This window comes from Colias eurytheme, chromosome 16, assembly GCF_061535395.1.
Source record: "Colias eurytheme isolate Ceu_HAF_F1 chromosome 16, ilColEury1 Martin Lab GWU primary, whole genome shotgun sequence".
Taxonomy (NCBI): Eukaryota; Metazoa; Arthropoda; class Insecta; order Lepidoptera; family Pieridae; genus Colias; species Colias eurytheme.
In genome coordinates, this window is record NC_142995.1 from 9292885 (window position 1) to 9314182 (window position 21298).

General features: G+C 32.8%; 2 protein-coding genes across 5 annotated transcripts in view; both read left to right on the forward strand.

Annotated features, from left to right (window-relative positions):
* Positions 1 to 7044, forward strand: part of ITP (ion transport peptide) — a 73949-nt gene extending 66905 nt beyond the window's left edge. For 2 of the 3 annotated variants that reach the window (XM_090110671.1, XM_090110670.1), the window contains exons 2-4: positions 3968 to 4182; positions 4368 to 4488; positions 5536 to 7044. In XM_090110671.1, coding sequence (XP_089966797.1) covers positions 3968 to 4182; positions 4368 to 4488 — 336 coding nt within the window. In that variant the 3' untranslated portion in view covers positions 5536 to 7044. The remainder of the gene's footprint in view (positions 1 to 3967; positions 4183 to 4367; positions 4489 to 5535) is intronic. The other variant, XM_090110672.1, reaches the window with a different exon arrangement.
* A 2154-nt stretch (positions 7045 to 9198) lies between these two features.
* LOC149902007 (phospholipid-transporting ATPase ABCA3-like) overlaps positions 9199 to 21298 on the forward strand; it is a 35451-nt gene continuing 23351 nt past the window's right edge. Inside the window, exons 1-14 of one of the 2 annotated variants that reach the window (XM_090110622.1) lie at positions 9199 to 9702; positions 10353 to 10482; positions 11142 to 11242; positions 12865 to 12979; positions 14034 to 14119; positions 14542 to 14700; positions 15116 to 15344; positions 15663 to 15830; positions 16740 to 16918; positions 17288 to 17446; positions 18305 to 18422; positions 18836 to 18990; positions 19252 to 19479; positions 19873 to 20011. In XM_090110622.1, the coding sequence (XP_089966748.1) occupies positions 9520 to 9702; positions 10353 to 10482; positions 11142 to 11242; positions 12865 to 12979; positions 14034 to 14119; positions 14542 to 14700; positions 15116 to 15344; positions 15663 to 15830; positions 16740 to 16918; positions 17288 to 17446; positions 18305 to 18422; positions 18836 to 18990; positions 19252 to 19479; positions 19873 to 20011 (2149 nt within the window). In that variant the 5' untranslated portion in view covers positions 9199 to 9519. The remainder of the gene's footprint in view (positions 9703 to 10352; positions 10483 to 11141; positions 11243 to 12864; positions 12980 to 14033; positions 14120 to 14541; positions 14701 to 15115; positions 15345 to 15662; positions 15831 to 16739; positions 16919 to 17287; positions 17447 to 18304; positions 18423 to 18835; positions 18991 to 19251; positions 19480 to 19872; positions 20012 to 21298) is intronic. The other variant, XM_090110624.1, reaches the window with a different exon arrangement.

Here is a 21298-nt window from a genome sequence, read left to right on the forward strand (position 1 = left end):
ATCCGTTTTCGAGTTATGCGCTTACCAACACATTTTGCGATTCATTTTTATATATAAGAAGAAGATAAAGATGAATTTAACAGACATCGATTCCCTTTTAGCGGACGTTTAACAGGCATGTGTCAGTTAAAATAATGAACTCTACAATGTGATTGATTTAAAGGAAAAGTCAAGGGTCATGACATTTTGGACCACACGTAACTTCTCTTGCATATTTATAAGTGGATCTGCATGTACATATGATCTTTCTTAACTTAATTTTACTATATTAAACTTGTATTTTGATTTTAAATCTAACTCGTTGCCCAGATGTAAGCGTGTAGCGCCATCTACCCATAGACTATAGAACTTCGAATTTAGGTACTAAGTTTAGGACGTGCACACATTATACGCATTATAGAACATATGTTATTGAATGCTATCTAGTATTAAATGAATGATTTCCAGTTGTGTACTTGCTTTAATAAAATCTGCAATTTTCTATGTCATCGTAAGTACTTTGAGAACTGTGTTGAGAACAAATGTGTTCACGTGCATAGATAATACGCTAATTGGTTAACAGATAAGAAATGATTCCAAGAAGCATAGACAATCACCAACATTTAAGTCTAAATTTATTATAGGATAGAATAGATATGTTATACAAATTTCAATTATTATCAATATGCGAGACTTGTATTTGAAATTATTGCCCTAAAGTAGAGCTAAAATGCACTTAAATGCCCTTAAACTGAAATGCCGAGACCGCGGTGCCGCTTTGTCTCCACAACGACCAATATTATATGACCTGCAATAATCATAAACACCTAACTAAATTATAAGCGAAGAAGGCCACATTACACTGGCGTCCACTTATAAGAGTTTTCAAGCTTCGGATGTTTTGTAAACATTATAAATTCGATATGTTTATTACGACTAGTGACACTTCCAGTTGTTAAAAGCTTTCAAATTTAACGAGTACAAGTAAAACTATGTACCTTTAATATTCTTCATTTCATTTGCGGCGTATAAAAGAGGTTTTACACGATCATTGTGACACATTTACATCCAACGCGGTAAATGAGTCCACGTATGATAAGCCGCTTTATTTCGCTACGATCCCTTCTCGGTGATAAAAACTGTTAAACGCATACAGAAATGCTTTTACGTACAATTATTCTATGACGCTATTTTCTAAAGATGTATAAGGAAACTAATTTCTCAGTATGTGTATAATTATAAAAGTATGTAGGCTGGTTCTATTAACAAGATGGCGCGTAATTATTCTGAACGAGATAGTTTTAAGCAAAAACGAGAGTATCCCACAAGTACGCACTTCTCTGTGGGTGGCAGCCGGGCTGTCTGCCGACCCGCGAGTTAAACCTACTTGCACGCATACCATCATCTACTTTGTACACTTTCTTCGATCGCTTTTTTCTACTTACTCTAATTAAATTAAAACTAAATAGTTTGCTACTCCATTCTCCAGCTTAATAAGCTGAATTAATTTCTAATCATGTACAAAATATATTCAATAAGTGGATAGTTACTTATAATTTTTATAAACCATATTAATTCATTTGAATAGCACTTACCTGATATAATAAATAGGTAAAAATCTAATAAATTGTATCCAGTAATGCACAAAAGTATTTTATCACGCATCATAAAATATTTCTAATCATTTCATAACGTTAGCGTAATATTTACTGCAATAGATACGTCATTATACTTCCAGAAGTTTCAGTATTGCGAATGCGCTTATTAAAATCGGTTCTCACGCGATCTGCGGACTATAATAATAACTCTATACCGAGCGCATGAATCAGCGGAGGCCTAGGGCGCCGGCGTGTGTCTCATTAAAGACCCGCTTGTTTACGACGTAGATACAATCTTAACATATTATATAGGAGTAGGTACGTTGTTGCCGTTCCTTTTTTAAAACGAGCGCGATTTTTTCACAGATAATAAAGTGCAATTTATTATCTATGAATTATAGATTATCCTTGCTCCGATACCGAATGGTGTAAAAGTTCGTACAGATAATAAATTTAAAATTTTAACCGCTTATCGAAACGTATACTTAAAGGGCCATTATAGAGTTGAAGTTATTAACCAAGTTTAATACAAATGCTCTAACTAGAGCGGTGGTCTTAATCGGTTCGAGGTATTTACACGCCTCTATAATTTATAGCTAGAGTAATAGCCAAGGACCGTAAATAGATATAATAATATATTCTACCATTTCCATTTTATATATTATGCATAATTTATTTATTTCATTAGATCATTATTCATTATATAAAATAAACAAGTAATTTAAGTATAAATTATATCAACTACGATGTAAAACGACTAACAATGAGGTAAGAATTTAAAAGCTGTTTTTTTAAACAGAGCTTTGGTAGGAATCAATTTTACATTTTAATTTTTAATCACACGATGACATAGGTACCTACTTTTTTTGTGTTTTCCCAATTTACATTATATTATAAAATACGTCACGTTGCACTTATTTTCCTCTCTACTAATTATTATTAGTACCATTTTGTGAACATTAATATTACAATTTTTAGGGGGAAAAATCAACAACAGGTATATAATTAGAATTTTCTTTATGTACATAAAATCATAGTATTTTCCTTTTATCAGTTAATACACAATGTGCTGCTGTTATAAAACTGCAAGGAAAATGAACTTTAGGTAAATGCGGTTGGTTAATAATAAATCAACAGTGGCTATAATTTATGAAGCCCGTTTTCATGAAAGCTGTAGGTAGTCAAACCGTGGCCTACCGCGTAAAACTGGCCCGATTAGCTTGGCTTGTAATTATTTGTAATAAAGTTGCAACACTGATAGAGCGATTAAGTGACCACCTGTGATAAAATCGATTTGTACTGAACCGCTTAAAGTCTATAAATAGACCAGTTCCAGTAATTATGTTCAGTTCTTGTATTGAAATGTTTATTTTGTCCAGCACGACGTGGTCATCGACGAATGCATCAATTGAAGTCATGCTATTGACTAGAAATACACCATTTAGTACCATAGTAATATAGTTTAGGTTAAATACGCACAGAAGATTAGATTTGTATGCATTTTTGGTTATAAATGTATATCTTATTAGCTGCTCCGCGGTTTTACCCGCACTGATCCGCTCCTGTTGGTCTTAGCGAGATGATATATTATAGCCTATAGCCTTCCTCGATGAATGGCCTATCTAACACCGAAAGAATTTTTCAAATCGGACCAGTAGTTCCCGAGATTGGCGCGTTCAAACAAACAAACTCTTCAGCTTTATAATATTAGTATAGATTAGTATAGATAGTATAGATATGTTTCAGTTCGCAAACTACATAATGAATTTTAAAACTATTAACACGGAATCAGATTTTAAAAGAGAAACGAGTCCGTGTAGAAAATAATACCAAATGTAATTCAGCATGATTCACTCATTATTTTATTGTTGGAACAGTTATTTCCGCAATCAGGTTTTAATGACATTTTGAGCTTTTACAATCGTTATTTGCAATAGTGCTTTTAATACCAATGATTTCACTGCACTTTTATTAGTAGCTAGAAAAATTAAAGGTTTAAAAGGTTTTTATATGTCATCCAATTATTTATATTACGAGTATTTTGTTAAAAAATCTCGTGGAAAATAAAACCGCTTCAATAGACTATACTTGTACATAATAGTTTTAGGACCGGAGACTGATTTCCTCAGTTATATTCATGCGATTTTTTGTCTTTAAGTTAACTTACACTTTAAGTTTAAACATACATTTTTTTATTTTTAACAATTCCTTGCAAATATATGGTCAAGGCGGTCAAATTACTAACGATCAGTTACCATAAATAATCAGAAAATCTACGAAAGAAGGTAGCAAGAGCACAAAAAGAAAAACCTTGTCCTTTGTCTTAATACCCATTTCCAATACAACTGTCATTGTAAGAAGAAAACTAAAGTGAATCTCGTTCTTTCCAGATGCATCTAAGCTCGTTACAAGTGTGCACGGCTGTGTTGACGCTGGCGTTGGCGGCGGCAGTGCCTGCCTCCACGCCGCACCACATCGCCCGCCGGTCCTTCTTCAACCTCCAATGTAAAGGTGTCTTTGACGCGGCGATTTTCGCGCGCTTGGACCGCATCTGCGACGACTGTTACAACCTCTTCAGGGAACCGCAGCTCTACAGTCTATGCCGGTACAGATTATTTATGTGTTGTTTTTTTTTAATTTGACATGTGACGTTTTTCAGACAGATTAAAAATATGTTTTTGTATCCATGAAAATTTAATATTGAACCGAAACTGTCACGGCACATGTGATAATTTGAAAGAAATGTTTTTCAACACACATATTATAATATGATTGATTGTTGGGGTACAGGAAAGACTGTTTCAAGACAGACTACTTCAAAGGCTGCGTGGAAGTACTTCAAGAAACCGACCAGCTTGATACGTTCAAGAAATATATAAAGCAGTTAAATGGGGCGGATCCAAGGGCTTAGGTACCTACCAACGATTATTATTTGGGCACGCAGGCTGGCTTTGAGTTTCCGTAATTTGCACGTATATAATTTTATCACTAACATAATTTAACTAGATTGACTCTACAATTTTTTGGCAATATATAAATGCAAATTACAATATTCTTCTTGGGTGACCTTTCTGCAATATTGGAATATCTTCTATGGGCTCTGTAAGGACAAGCACTTAAGCACTATCTCCGCAACTACTACTAAAGTTTCCTTTCTCTACACTAATCGCATGTACCTATATGATAATACTAATAGCATGTAAACCTTCTTATGCACTGTACCTACTTAAAGTAATTATGTAATGATCAAATACTAAAGAGAAAATTACATTTACAATGACTTAAATTATTACTAGTCTGACACTAGCAAAATTTTCTGTAAATATTTTTGAAAGTACTTTTATTACAATTTTTGCTAATTAGTATTTTAGTATTTGATCAAATATATTATATTCACTCTTCTATTCTTATATAACTTCCAAATCTTGTAATCTCAAATGCATGTTATCTTTACAACAAAGAATACTAACTAATAACTATTACTGCTTTAAAATTCCTAATATAGATTATGAAAGCTATTTAATAAAACATTAGTTGTACTTGTAGACTTGTGGTAACATAATTATGTATTATGTGATTAACTATACGTACCTACTTAGGTACCTATTCTTAGGTATTTTGTGTTAAAATGTAACCTTAAAATTACTAATTAAAACTAAAAGGTATAATTTCAGTAGGAACCTACTTTTTGCATGTTAAAACAATAAAAAATATATAAATATTCATAAACTCAATTATAAGGACTGTCATACTTAGCAATATTTTGAATTGAATTAAGTAAATAAAATAATATTTAATTAATCTACCTAGTAGAAATAGAAATAAGTACACATTTTGTGAGTATATTATGTATCTGCATCTGTTACTTACTTGAATTTTTCATCTAACAGTAATTTTATTACAACGTTTGATGGCGTTTTTTTATTCATTAACTCATTTATATTATTCTCGTTTACAGGTCGAATTGTTTTACTACGCCCTATTTCAAGGGTTGTATGGAGTCTTTGTGCCTCATGGACGAGGAGGAGGAGCTGGATCAACTGATCGATTTCATCGGCAAACGCTAATATCCAACTGACATACAACAATTATTCGCGCCATCGTTTGACATACCGCCATCGGAAAAACGCGGGAAACAACCATAGATAACACAAAGTTAGGTATAATTAAAAGCTAATGTTGCTATTAATTATATCAAACTTGTTCTGTGTTGCCCGCGTTTAATAACATGAACAATTATTTAACATTATTAATGATAATGTATTATAAAATTTTCATTGCTTTGCGTACAAAAACAGAATCGACATGTCAAGTTCCTCCAGATTTCTATCCTCAACGTATTCTAGTCTATATCGCAACATAAAATTATTTATGTTTGCAACTAATTTTAATGTTATCATAAATTGTATTAGATAATGTTTATACAGTTTTAAGGACATTTATTTTGTGTTAAGTGTAAGCTTTTCGAGCTACGGGAGTGTAAAGTACATTAAAGATGAGTTTTATAATTATTATGTCACCTATTAGAAAAAAAAAACAAAAAAAATCTTAGGCAGATTATCCTGGACGATGCTGGTCATCTTTTTATCTGTCTTGAAAAAATATCTTCCCGACTGAGATTGCTATTATTTTCGTAATTAATTATGACGCATTCCATACACAGTATTTTATAAGGATTACTTACGCTTTTTATCTAAAAATATATCATTGTTTTACATACCTACTAACGTGAATTATAGTATTTTGTGTTTGTATTATGATTGTATTTTATTTTTGTATTATACTTAGATAGCTTCCTTATTTCATTTAGTTAGTTGTATTTTGTACCTATTCATAATTATATCGTTTATCACACAGTGGCTTATACAATTTTATGTATCTTTCATTTGTATTTCGCCTTTTAGTTTTAATTTCATGCATTGTATTTAAATCATTATTTTAACTGTTAGAACGCTCTTATATTTTCGACGCATACAAAGACCATGTTGTAAAATAAGTAATATTGTTATGGTCATAACACACACCAAACATTGTTTTTGAAAATATATTTATTGGAATAAATGAACAATTAATTAATCGTATAATAGCTACACAATACAGCCGGTGCTCCATACTCATTTGAAAAAGCAAATTTTCTTGCCATAGTAAAAATTACCATAGAGCATAACGTCGAAAAAGTTAAGTTTCAATTTAGAATTTAAATTAGTCATAAGTATTTATAAAGATTTATTTTTTATATACTTCCGACCTATTTATTTGTTACTATTTACGTTTTATTTATAATAAGCGGTATTTTGCAGCCGTAGATATTACCAGTGTTTTAAGAAAACTCATTCATTGATTTGTTCTGGATTTTAATCTTTAAGTTGCGGTTAATACTTATTCTGTTAGATCAGCGAACTCTTCTCTTTAATTGAATCTCAACTTTGTCTCTTTAAGCGTTTCTTAAAACTGCGGTATTTTTTTTTAAGAAAGTATAAAATTTATTAAAAGTGGTGCCAATCTTATAAACCCAAGATGTTATTGCATAGGTATAACGAATTTAGCTAATTATAAACAAATATTAAACGATTTATAGGAACTGTGAAATTATTGTAAAAATATTGATTTATTAGTAAAATATTAATCTATTTGTATACATTTTATATGAATCAGCTAAGAAACGCTACGGGTTCCATGAAATATATTACAGTATGAAAAACAATAATGCATTTTATTTATCCTTGAATATCAACTTACCTATCTTACCTTACATACTTACCTTAGCTTACCCTTCCACATATATAGAATCCAAAAACATAGGATAACAATGCAGCGCCATCAAGTAGGTACAACACTGTGTCACACGCAGACATATAGAATAACTAGATTTCCGCCCGCGGCTTCGCCCGCGTTTGCAAAGGAAAACCCGCATAGTTCCCGTTCCCGTGGGATTTCCGGGATAAAAACTATCCTATGTGTTAATCCAAGTTACCCTCTATATGTGTGCTAAATTTCATTGTAATCAGTTCAGTAGTTTTTACGTGAAAGAGTAACAAACATCCATACATCCATACATCCTTACAAACTTTCGCCTTTATAGGTAATACTAGATTTCCGCCCGCGGCTTCGCCCGCGTTTTCAAAGGAAAACCCGCATAGTACCCGTTCCCGTGGGATTTCCGGGATAAAACCTATCCTATGTGTTAATCCAAGTTACCCTCTATATGTGTGCTAAATTTCATTGTAATCGGTTCAGTAGTTTTTACGTGAAAGAGTAACAAACATCCATACATCCATACAAACTTTCGCCTTTATAATAGTATTAAGATATATATTAGATATTAGATAGATAACTAGTAGCTAGCTAACTGTGTGATCTCTGCGAATCCTAGATTAACACTGATCACCAAAATTTAATATTGTTGATATATTTTTGGAAATATACAACTAAACAAAATCAACATTTGGTGTTTTTAATAATGAATAAACACAATGGGATCCATTTTTTACGCTCATTTATTTAATTCCTAAAATTAATCCAATAACTTCTAAATAATTAGTGATTCCTTTTTTTAAGGCTTGGGGCTAGTAGCTATGGTTAGTATATTATAAAAATTATTCCCTCCGACTGATATTAAACCTTACAAATTGGCTTAAAAAAAATTCTTTTTTTTATGTGTTACCTCAGCACTTTCGGCTGGGTGAATCGATTTTGATGATTAGGTATGTTCTGTTATGTTCTTTATTCGAAAATTGGTGCTTTCCGTATGGTCCCATTTAAATTTAGACTAGTTTGAAAAAGTTGTGTAAAAATAATTATGAATACCTAGGTACTAATTTATCAAATAGCTTCATCCGCATAGTTACCGTTCTCGTAAGATATCCGGGATAAAACCTATTCTATGCCCTTCTCAAACTATCTATGTACCAAATTTTAAGTAAATCCATGTAATACTTTTTGAGTTTAGCCCGGACATACATAAAGACAAATACACAAAAATTCTAAAAACTATATTTTTCCCGTCGATTTTGTTAAAATGTCATAGAATTTAGATTGATGAACAGGAACATGTAATAGGAGTTTATTAAATGATCGTAATTTGATAGAAAAGGAAGCACGGTTTACGATATGAGATTAATATTAATGTCGGTTATAGTTTACTAAAATTACTTATTGAAAATTTCTAATTTTTGCTTTTTGTGTCGTATAAAATCATGTAGCAAATTAGCTCCCTTTTTATTTACTCTGATGCTAAAGTGGCCACCTTAAATTTTAATGTCTTTTAGCAAACTCTTTTTCATGTACAAAATAAGTATGATTTTCCTTACCCTCCAATAATTTAAATGTACAGTTGGAGTCTCCAGCATTTTCGTTATTTTTGACCGAGCAAACTTTTTCTGATTTTACATATTTTATTACTTCTCCCTTTGAAGTTAATATTTAAGAACAATATTTATTTATACAATCCTTGATGGGTTGTATAAATAAATATTTTACAATATAGAACGGATTGTTGACGAATTGTTAATTAAAACCGAGATTAAAACCAACACTCACAACACTATTCACTATCAAGTGTCACTGCCAACCTGCCAACTGTCAGATTGACATTATAATCGACGTCAAATTTTCTTTAACTGTTTACTACGATTTCAGTCTTCAGAATCAGAGAACGTTTTTAAATTCAGTATTTGCACTCGTATCGCAACATGAAATAATTATTTTTTACGTAAATCAATAATTGAATGTGCGGTGAGAACTACTATATAATCGTTCAAGTGAAAGGTTTAAACAACTTATAAACGGAAGTGGTATTAGCGAAATGTAAAAAAAATATTATCTACTTCATTTCCTTTTAAACAATGGGATCGGTTGAACCGTAAACATTGTTGTTTGGAGTGTAATGTTACTGTGAATCATAAGTGTATTTGTGAGTTGTTATAAACGTAAATCAATCAAAATGCGTGGAGCGTTATGGGTGCTTATGTACAAGCACTTGGTAGTTCGGATAAGACGGTTCATACAAACTCCTATTGAACTCGCATCACCTATAGTATTCTTCATAATACTATATCTTTTTAAGGACAAAATAAATCCTGTGCCTAAATCTCATGCTTTTGATGGGTGGAACATTCACAACACAGTAAGTTCAAATGTTACATTATTAGTTATTACTAAAGTTACTTAATTTAATTGAACAGGTTACATTTTTAATTAAAGAATCAGCCAATGACTAGTTATTTCGTTAAATGTTACATTAAATTGCTAGATATCATTTAGACAGTTAATTTAAATATACTTTTTAGTATTTAGTAAAAAGGCTGGGCTCTTTATTGTCTCATTAAATTATTTGGCTACCATATATGTATACCATAAAATATTTGGCATACATACAGCTAGCAATATCCTTATAGTATTAATCTACATCCTTGCAAGTTTTGGCAACTCTCCAAGTCTTATAGGAAAACATTGTTATGCAGAGGCTGTAACTTTGTGAGAAATAAAACCATGACCTTATTTAGTTATTTATGAACTATATGTATTATCTACTACTACTATGTAATAAAACAACTGAAGTTGGTTGATTGAAAACAATAGTTTTAGGAACTATTGTGGAACTTAATAAATTAATTGTAATGTTATATAATTAATTGAAACTTAAATGAAAAGAAAAATATTACATACAAACTGTTATGTATAAAATTCAATACCAAAAATTCTTCAACTGCCGTTCTATAAGCATTTGTCTTATACCCTTTCCTTCTTAATCTCATATCTTCTAATCATTTCCAGGAGCCAACCTTCTTAGACAAGATAAAGGGACCAGCAACAATATATTATGTGCCGGAGACAGATTTAACTACTTTGTTAATGGAAAGGGTTGCAGACAGAATGGGTTTACCAAAACAGAAGTTGCATTCTGGTAAGTTGCGTTTGATGGCTGATTTTATATTGGTTTAGAACTAAAAATGTGTGTGTGTACTAGTGTACACACATAAAAAGTGAAACTTCTTTATGACCTTATTTTTCAAAAAATAATTTACTATATGCAACTATACAGAAATATGTCGGTCGAATCACGCGTGGTAAGTGGTGGCTTAAGAAAAAGATGGCGCGTAACGGAAAAATTTCACGCGTAACGAAAAAATGTTACACTTAATTTTTTTCCAACCCCGAAGTTTCATTTCAAAAATTACATTGTGCTGGTTTGATGTTATCATCTACTTATAATGTGTATAATAATGGTCTTATAATGTGTATCCAACGTCCTACTACAATTTAAATTATAAACTTTGTTAGAATCAAAAGAAAAAACGTTGGGTCTTGCTTGTTATTCATATAGAGCAACTGTGCGGATTTGACTGGAATTTAGAGCAGGGATAGATTTTATCTCTTTTACATGATTTGGAGTCATTAAATTATGAACTTATTTGGAATATACAAATAAATAAAGATTTAAAATGAGCTCAAAATTAAATAAAGACAGGCATAATTTAAAACAGAAATTAAGGCCGTTACTTCATTAACTAATTGCATTAAATTCATTCTACTTAATTTTAACACAAACACTTTTGTTCACAGTCGATAGAATAAACAAAGGCTACATCCCTTTGTCTAATGAATCGCAAATCGAGCAAATATCAAGCCAAATGACCAATCGTGATGCCCTTGTGGTTTTTCAGGTAAGTTACAAACAATCTTACAAGCATATTTTATAAGCAATATTATGTTCATACTTATGGGGAAAGAAGGCGTTGTTTGAAGAAGCCGGGGAGGGTCTAGCGAAAATTGTTTAGACTTTTTCTAATCGCCGAACTTAAGTGCTCCTTTGCATTTATCCCCTTAAAGATAAAAAAAAAATCGTAGTTTAATATATGTAAATAATGTAAAAAATAATGACAATTTGTGTTTATATTACATGGCTTAACATTTTTATGTGTATCACGCATTCAAACGCTTTTATATAGAATGATCGCAAATAAGATATTTTGATAAAGGTTAAATTACACTAGCTAATTTCACAATTATATTGCAATTTCTAAGCGACCAAGGTTAAATGACGCCATTTTATTTCAATTTAATTGACCATGTTAAAAGAGTCAATGAATGAATCTTGTTTAATGAATTATTTCCAACCTGGATTGAATCATTGTTTTCAATTTTTCATTACCTCTTCAGTATAAAAAAGTTTTTTCATAGTTTCGCTCAGTCATATCATAGCGCCAGACTTCAATTATTACTTTCCAATTCAAATTTTTGTATGTGATACTTAAAATAAAGTAATAAATGTTTATACAACTTTCTTTTTAATTTTATTTCATGCAAACATAGTTGTAAGGCATTAATAATACTAACAAAGTGGTTATCATGAATACATAACTGTTTGTTTTGCTTAGTCACATTTCAAACGAAGTTTAAACAGGGATTCCTTATCTTGTATTGGAGTAGGATAAAAATAATTTGGAAAATCCAAAAGTGCACGCCTCATAATTTTTTTTTTAATAAATATTTATTAATTATTATTTTTGTTTATTTAATAACAATTAAACCACATCGAATCAGACCCTGAAAAATGAAAGGGTTCTATTCCTGAGCATACTCAAGCGTAAGAGAAAAAAAAAGACTCGATTAGTAAAGTATTTCGGTCGCTATCGTGTTAACAAGAAAAAGGATCCGCACATACAGACACACGGACGTCCAAGACAGAACTTTTTTAAACTGTTTTTTAACTAGTTTAAATAACAAAAATGACATCAAAAATATCATGAACGTTAAAAATAGTGTTTTTTCTTAATATGTGTGTGTATGTATTATCTTACAAGTGCAATGTATGATACATAAAGACATTTTAAGTTTGAAAAATCAGATGTTTTGCGCGAAGCGACAGTAGTACCCACCTCAACGCTTCGCTTATGAGGCGTGCAATAGCTTTTTTGTTTGCCATTTTATGCCGGTATACAATATAAGAGAAAAAAATACGATTTAAAACGCGATTTAGGAGCAGTGATGTTCCGTCCTAAGTTAGAACCATAATAAATCCATTTTGTTTAATTAAGACTTAAGAGTAAAAATTAATCCATATTATTGAATGAAACTGTCAACATGGCAAAACCTAATACCAAGAGCGAGATTTATTAAACCCAATGGGGGTTTATATGTATGTACATACATACATATATACATATAACAAGAAATATTCACCATACCTAAAAATGTTTGTACTGCGATTTTACGAAATTAGATTATGATAAACAATAACGAATATATCAAACTACTTTTTACAAAAACATACATTTTTCCCCAGAACATCACAGGAACATGGCCAGAGAAACTGAATTATACGATCCGAATGAAGAACGATTTCAAGACCAACTCATACGCAGCGGAAAGTGGTAGCCTGGGAACGCATGAGAATTTCGGTAAGTTAATAGATTCATGGTAACCATTTGTTGACCAACAGTTGATCAACATGTTGCTAGAAAAATTGTCAATGTTGTCGATTACAAATGTTATCAACTTTCGTTATGAACTCTGCAACACACAGTGTTTCCAGTAACACTTTGATTAAATTTGTTGCTAAATAAAAATTGACTGTGAATACAGGCCTTTAAATAAATACCTACGCGCGAAATACTTCAATTTGCTTGTTTATAACTTGTCTATAAACAAAGTTTCGATAGCAATGGATTTTTTCATTTTCAATTTTGCTAAGTTTTTCACCTATAGAAGGCGTCAATACTTCGAGGAAAACTATGTCTTTATACATTACTCCTTTGCGTTTCCCTGCACGTATCGTGGTGCAATATACATTCAACAAACATGCATTGCAATATTTAACAAATACAAGAAGCAACACACTATGTATCATCAATGATAATATTTAGATTATTTTCAAGTACAAGAAGCATAGTGGGTAGTGGGTACTATGAAATGATAATATTTAGATTACTTCTGACACTCAGGTAGCATAACTCGAATATCGCTACCATCGTGTCTTATCATGAGACTCATTCTAAGAACTTGCTGTGAACAAAAAAACACGTTCATAAGAATTGATAACATCATAACAGCTACCTATTGGATAATGAGACTCATTCTAAGAACTTGGATAATGTTTCAGAACTTTCAGATTAATATAATTAAAATTTAATTAATTTTTTATTTATTTAATCGTGGCTTCTTTACTTGTTTTGTACTATATTGAATTTGTACAATTTAATCGCAATTAATAATTCCTAAAAATACTCTGTCTGTCTGTCTCTTACATACTTGACAAAAATGTCCATATTTTAAATCTTTTTATAATTAATCTTACTGAGATGCGTATATAACGAAATAAAAAAAAATCCCTAAAAATGAGAAGTATACGCGAAGCTTCAAAGGATAATTTCTACTTTTTCATACATGTTCTAATCATAAGAAAGTATAAGCATTGAATACAGTTATTAACTTTTTCCGCATATTTTTTTTTAGGAACAATTTACGAACCGTTTCTTCGCTTGCAATGGACTATAGATACAACTTACTTGCAGCTTTTAACTGGAAACGATATAACGCAGGTATGTATGTGCTATACGAGTCGAGAGATCGAGTATACCAGATACGTAAACAAAGACCAAATTCAAATACATACATAACATTATATTTAAGGTTATTTTGTGTTAGATATTTATCAAGATAGGGTATAAAGCATGTTGCTAGCCAAAAATAAAAATGAAGCAGCAAAATCTTGCAAAAGCGGGAAAAAAATCGACAATCTTAAAGCGAGAACTGCGCGGCTCAGCAAGTAACAAATAAAGTTTGGCTTGTGATATCTGACACTTTAGTAACTTAGTGGATTATGGCCTATACTCTCAAAATTCAAAATACAAATTTCATTTGCTTGAACACGTACATCAGATGTTTTCTTAATTAAATTCTCCTTATAAGTGTTCCTACATTTGGGTCAAATGTGTAAAGACTTTTTAATTATTTTTTACAGCGCGTTTCCCTCCAAGAGTTTCCATACGCGGAAGCCACTCAGAACCAAACGATAGAGCTGATCGGCCAACTGCTGGGCTTCCTCTGCTGGATTTCGCTTTTACTAGTCTTCGTGTTCCTCATGTCCAGGCTGCTGGAGGAAAGGACTACGGGGATACAGGTTCGATTTGTTTTAATTGAAGTGTGTATAACGCCTACAAATGGGTTGTATTGATTTAGTATTACGTAAAAATCAATGTGCCAACTTTTTACTAATTCATATTTGAATGAGGGTATTTTTAAATTTTAGTGAAAGAATAGACAGGATTATGGAAACGTTACATTAAATAACTTGTGGGATAGTATTCTAGATTAAGAAATAACATATTTTTTTTAATAAAGTATTATAAATAAATACCACCACCATCAAGATTTGACTTACCGTTTTATTATGTTGTGAGAGTTTCATTTTTCTCATTATATAACAACATATTTTGTAATAATATATGTACCAGGTGCTCATAAAGATGATGGGTGTGTAATCAAACTTCTTTAGCATATAAATTCCACTAACGTGAACAATATTTATGTACCAGGAGCTCATAAAGATGGTGGGGGTGTCCTCCAACCTGCTCAGCGTATCGCACTTCCTGAACGTGCTACCCGTGGGCATAGTGTACAGTATCGTTGGTGCAGCGCTACTTACCTCGTCTCCAAATGCGCTGATACCGAATTCGAATCCTGTACTCATTGCGATCATGATGTTCCTGTATTTTGTCACCGTTGTCGCTATGGCGTTCGCGTGCAGTTTCTTGGTGAAGAATCGTGAGTATTACATTTTTATTTAATATTACTATGATTATATGTATCAAAATCTGTAACTCTAATATGTTACCGAATACCGAAATCTACTTTTTTCCGATTTGTTTTGAATTTAAAATATTGTTATATTGTGCATCGTACCAATTTTCATTAAAAACTTTCCTTTTTTTGCCATGAATTGATATTTAGTTTATTAAGTAGTCTTAAATATTGCACTAACTTGCCATTTAACACATAATCTACTTACTCATCAGTCTGGCCGTAACTAGCAAAACATAATATTAAATTCCAACCATTGTAACACTTTTTTTTATTCCACAGCCCAATACATAGTATCTCTATCAACGTTCGCGTACGTGTTTCTATGGATACCTGTACGGCTATTAGAGGGCCGTACACTCGCACGTACGATCGCTCCCTTCGCTGCTCTGTTGCCACATGCGCCTATGCACTGCTTCTGGAGTGAGATGGTGGCATTGGAACAGTATGGTAAGGAATAATATGTTTAAAAATAATTTGGAAAATCCAAAAGTGCACGCCTCATAATTTTTTTTTAATAAATATTTATTAATTATTATTTTTGTTTATTTAATAACAATTAAACCACATCGAATCAGACCCTGAAAAATGAAAGGGTTCTATTCCTGAGCATACTCAAGCGTAAGAGAAAAAAAAAGACTCGATTAGTAAAGTATTTCGGTCGCTATCGTGTTAACAAGAAAAAGGATCCGCACATACAGACACACGGACGTCCAAGACAGAACTTTTTTAAACTGTTTTTTAACTAGTTTAAATAACAAAAATGACATCAAAAATATCATGAACGTTAAAAATAGTGTTTTTTCTTAATATGTGTGTGTATGTATTATCTTACAAGTGCAATGTATGATACATAAAGACATTTTAAGTTTGAAAAATCAGATGTTTTGCGCGAAGTGACAGTAGTACCCACCTCAACGCTTCGCTTATGAGGCGTGCAAAAGACGGGTTGCACTCCGGGAGTGCCGGCAGAAGTGAAAACTTGATTATTAACGTTGAGCATGTTTGATATTTTGGAATGGTATCCGTCTTACGCTTTTTCGATCAGGTCACGTGTCCTGACGCGAGTTTAAGATTTTATACCCATTACTGAAAAAGTGCTCAACGCCGCTAAAGAAGTTTTCACTTCAAAAATCAAATATACACAGTACACACATGCACTTAAACACACATATACATGTACGCATGCTGGAATGCATGCGTCATACAAAAAATACAATGTTCAGTTTACTTTGTTCAAATTAAAATTAAAGAAAAGTGGAATTCTTTTTTTTTTCATTTAGTGTAGGACGTACTTGCTAACCATATTGACTTTTATTATTTTTAAGCACCGTTGCCTTAAAATTATATATCTTCCAGGTCTGGGAATAACATTTGCCAACATGGCCACCACTCACAGCCAAAACTGTATATCTGTTCTCGCCTGCCTCATCTTTCTGATTCTGCAATCGGCCATCTTTTTCACACTGGCTCTTTATTTGTCCCTTGTAAACCCTGGGCCGTATGGACAATCGCTACCTTGGAATTTCTTCTGCCAAGTAAGTTAAATAATACCATTTTTAATGGCCAATATGAATGTATCTATGCATTATTTCTCAATATTAAAACATTTATTCAGTCATGAAAATGTCGATAAAACATTGAAGAAAGTACTACAAGTATACGCAAAATCATTGTCAAAAAAAAATAACACATTTTCATAGATCTGGACAATATTTCTCCTTCTTATAATTTCAATTTCATAAGAATTGAAATACCCCTATATAATTTCACTGAAATAACTATCTTGCTTATAACTAAATTTAACAATGATTTAATTTCAAAATGTCATATTTAAGATCTTTTTCTTGTTTCAAACTTCAAACTCATTAAAATAAAATTAAAAACACACTTATAATAATAAGCAGCGTTTCCTAAAACAGAAGCAGTACTGGAGCAAGCGGCAAGTGGTACCAGACGCTGATGTGGAAGAGTTAGAAGAGATGAGCGACGAAAGAGATCAACTCTTCTTCGAGCAGCCGCCAAAAGACATGGAGGTTGGGATCAAGATCGTCAATGTGTCGAAGGTAAGTGCTAAAGTGACACTTTATGAAATCTTGCATGAAACAAAATCTGTATACTATAGTATGTTCCTAGGGCAGGCGGAAATTCGTACAATGACCTAACAGGGGTAACCACCTTTGTGTAACCTGAGAACATTATTAAAGGGTGAAAGTGAAAGTGAAAATCTTTATTTCAGTAACCTACACTACATAACACTTTGACTTTGACTTGATTATATCTAACTTACTTTGCAGCAAGCTGTAGGTATGACACAGTTTACAACAAAAAAAATGTTAGACCACTTCTGCTCTTAGGTTCTAACTTCTAAGTGTTTTATAATAAAAATAATAGTAAATATTTTAGTAACATCTTATGAAATTAGTGAATTATTTACTTTATTTATATTATCCGCACCTCATCCAGACATGTCAAAACAAGTTTATAATCTCTGAATGACCGCGTCGCTCACCTCACCTTGTACCATGAAAAGCGGTACGCTGCGTAAACGATAAAGTAGTGTATGAAGAGCGATAGGTATCGTTTTATTTTGATGATAACATAATACTTCGTGTCATTGTACGAATTTCCGCCTGCCCTAGGAATATACTATACCTCTGTAGCAAAGTGATTCACAGGTTAGGTAATGAGAGTCCCGAGTTCGACCCGCATGTAAAAATTAAAAAATTTCTAAATTTCTGTCTTTAAAAGTTACGGAAATATACGAAAGACCGTAATCTGCTCGTAAACAAATATCGATAAGAAAAAATAAGTAACCTCAAAAATATATACGAGATTTATATTCATATTTTTTCATTAGATGCAAATAACAGGCACATTATTTATTAGCTAATAAATTATTTACACAAAGCTTTGATTGCCAGGTATTCCCCAAAACCAGAGCGTTGAACAATGTGTCCCTAGACGTGTACAAAGGTGAAATAACCGTGCTGCTCGGTCACAATGGTGCGGGCAAGACTACCCTCATGTCTATTATTACAGGTATTTATCATCCTTTAAATGATTAACTATTTTTTAATATGTACAGGTAAAAATAAAATTTTGTACCTCTTCTCAAACTATTTTCAATAATTATTGAACAAAATTAATAACAAAATTTGGTTGTTACTTGTACATCCATCTATTTTAATAGAAAAACAATAATTTTTATTTAGTACTTTTAACTTTATGATCAGTATCAGAATAAGCATTTTTTTACAGTGAATTCTAGCTGATATCTATGGTCACATCTTTTCATTGTTTTCTCCAAAGTTTTGAACAAACATTTTTCATATTCTATTCCAATTTGTATTCACTTGTTAAGAACTTTTTATATTCTTCTCCAGCAATGCTAAGTTACAACACAATGTTTTCATGGAGGCACATTTTATATGAAAAATTTTCATTGTTTCCAGGAATGTTAAGCCCCACGGAAGGCAAAGTGTATGTAGAGGGGCTGGACACGTGCACTCAACGGGATGAAATGCGGCAACACCTGGGCCTGTGCCCGCAACACAATTTGTTCTTCCCGGACCTCACCGTGCTCGAGCATGTCATGTTCTTTACTATGGTAGATAAAACTTGGTATTTAATTGGGGAAAAATGTTGTAATGTTTTTTTTTATGATTAATGAGTTTTGGTTTAATTTTGGTAATAGGAACGCAAACTTGTAAGCTTTCATCAGGATTTTTCAGTCTTGTAACCTAAAAAAAAATATTTAATTGCCTATTTTAATTGGAGGTTGCAAAAATATGTTACGTCATACGTAAAAAGACAGTATGAAAGAAGTATTTTATAAAATTTTCCTTTTTAATATTTATTTTCTATACAGCTAAAAGGCAGCGGCTACATGGAGGCCAGGTCGTCCTCTCTAAAGCTCCTGGACCACCTGGGTCTAGGGGGTAAGACCCACGAACAAAGCGGGTCGCTCTCTGGGGGTATGAAGCGTCGCCTGCAGCTGGGCTGCGCGCTCGCGGGGGACGCGCGCCTGCTGGTGCTGGACGAGCCCACCGCTGGGCTGGACGTGGAGTCCAGGAGACAGCTGTGGGATCTGCTGGCTGTGAGTGGGGGTGTTTTAATGGGTGGTTAAAGCAATATGTTATTTGATATTTCCATAGTTATATGGGAAAAAAGATTTTGAAAAGTAATAGGGGTAAAAGTTTAGTTCTGAAAATTAATAAAAAAGCGAAATTTATAATTTACACTTCGATGGCAATACGTTGATTTAATTTTGTTACTTAACAAATGTTGGTTTTAAGGCTCAAATTGACTTTTGTTGTTTGTTTTGTAACTTTTCCGTTTGTGTTGCATGTCGTCAATTTTATTAAGGGAAAATTATTTGGAAAATTTTTTTGTTCAATGAAAAAATACCACATTTTTTATTTATTTCGGCCACCACATTTCTTATTTAGGGCATATTTCTCAAGCTTCAATTAACTATGTTTGTTTCCAGTCACTCCGCGGCTCGCGCACAGTACTACTGAGCACGCACTTCATGGAGGAGGCGGACGCGTTGGGCGACCGCGTGGCCGCGCTGCACGCGGGCCGGCTGCGGTGCCACGCCACCACCATGCGGCTCAAACGGGCACTCGGTACGTATGGGGACTTGCGCGACTGACTTGTGCGAGTGGCTTGTGATAGTGACTTGAGCAAGTGACTAGCGCGAGTGACTGACGCTAGTGACTTGTGCGAGTGAATTATGCATGCGGCTTGTTCAAGCGGTTTGCGCAAGTGACTTGCGCATGCGGCTTGTGTAATACAGATTACACAAGCCGCAATTATCTCGTATCCACCCGAGCGAAGCTGGCACAAACGAGTAGCTCTTATAAATAAAATTTTCGTTGGCGCAAGTTTACATGAACGTGTGTGGGAAGTTTCAATACTGTTCTAGCCACCTACACGGGTGCAAATTTCAATTCATTCAACAAATTGATGTGCGAATAATGCTTTCTTTTTCTTGGCCAGTCTTTAGTCCATATTCGTGGTAAATTCGAAAAGAAAGAATCCTAATAAATTACAACGTAGAGACGGCAAAAAGATAACTTTTAATGCATACTATCAGAATGTAAGAGGGCTCAAAACTAAGTTATATGACTGGAGGACGAATTTGGTTACTACTATGAACATTAATCTGATTGCTATAACGGAAACTAATCTCGATAAATCTGTAGAAGACTCAGAAATCATTGCTGGTGACTGGTCTGTTGCTCGAAGAGATCGTGGGCGTGCTGGTGGTGGCGTGATGTTGTTGGCTAAGGCACCTTTAACGCTTTTACGATTACCCGAATATGAAAGTCAAGAGGTAGAGGACTTATGGGCGCGATTTCAGTTACATGGACATTTCATTTATGTTTGTGTTGCGTATATTCCACCTTCTGCCTCAGATAATATGTATTTGAATTGGTTCAATAATGTGTCTAGTATATATAAGAAACTTAACAGTGAACGATTGTTAATTATGGGCGATCTTAATTTTTATAGTTGTAGTGAAAATGTTATGTTGAGTTTTAATAGCTTTTTAGTTGAATGTAATTTGAGTCAATGCAATAACATTGTGAATAAGAATGGAAGAGTGTTAGATGCAGTTCTTACTGATGCAGAATTGAGTGTGCATAATGTTTGTGTGTCAGCCGTGAATCCAGGTGAGGAATTATCTAGGATTGATGGCCATCATCCTCCATTAAACGTGAGTATAATTTATAAAATTTTCTCTCGGAGCCCAACATTAGAGCCGATTGTTACAGAAACTTCTAGAAACTGGGATTTTAGTAAAGGGAATTACTTATCGTTACATTACAATGTTAAAAATTTTGATTGGAAAGAGATTTATAATATTCCTGAGGTAGATGATTCACTTGAATACTTTAACTGTACTATTT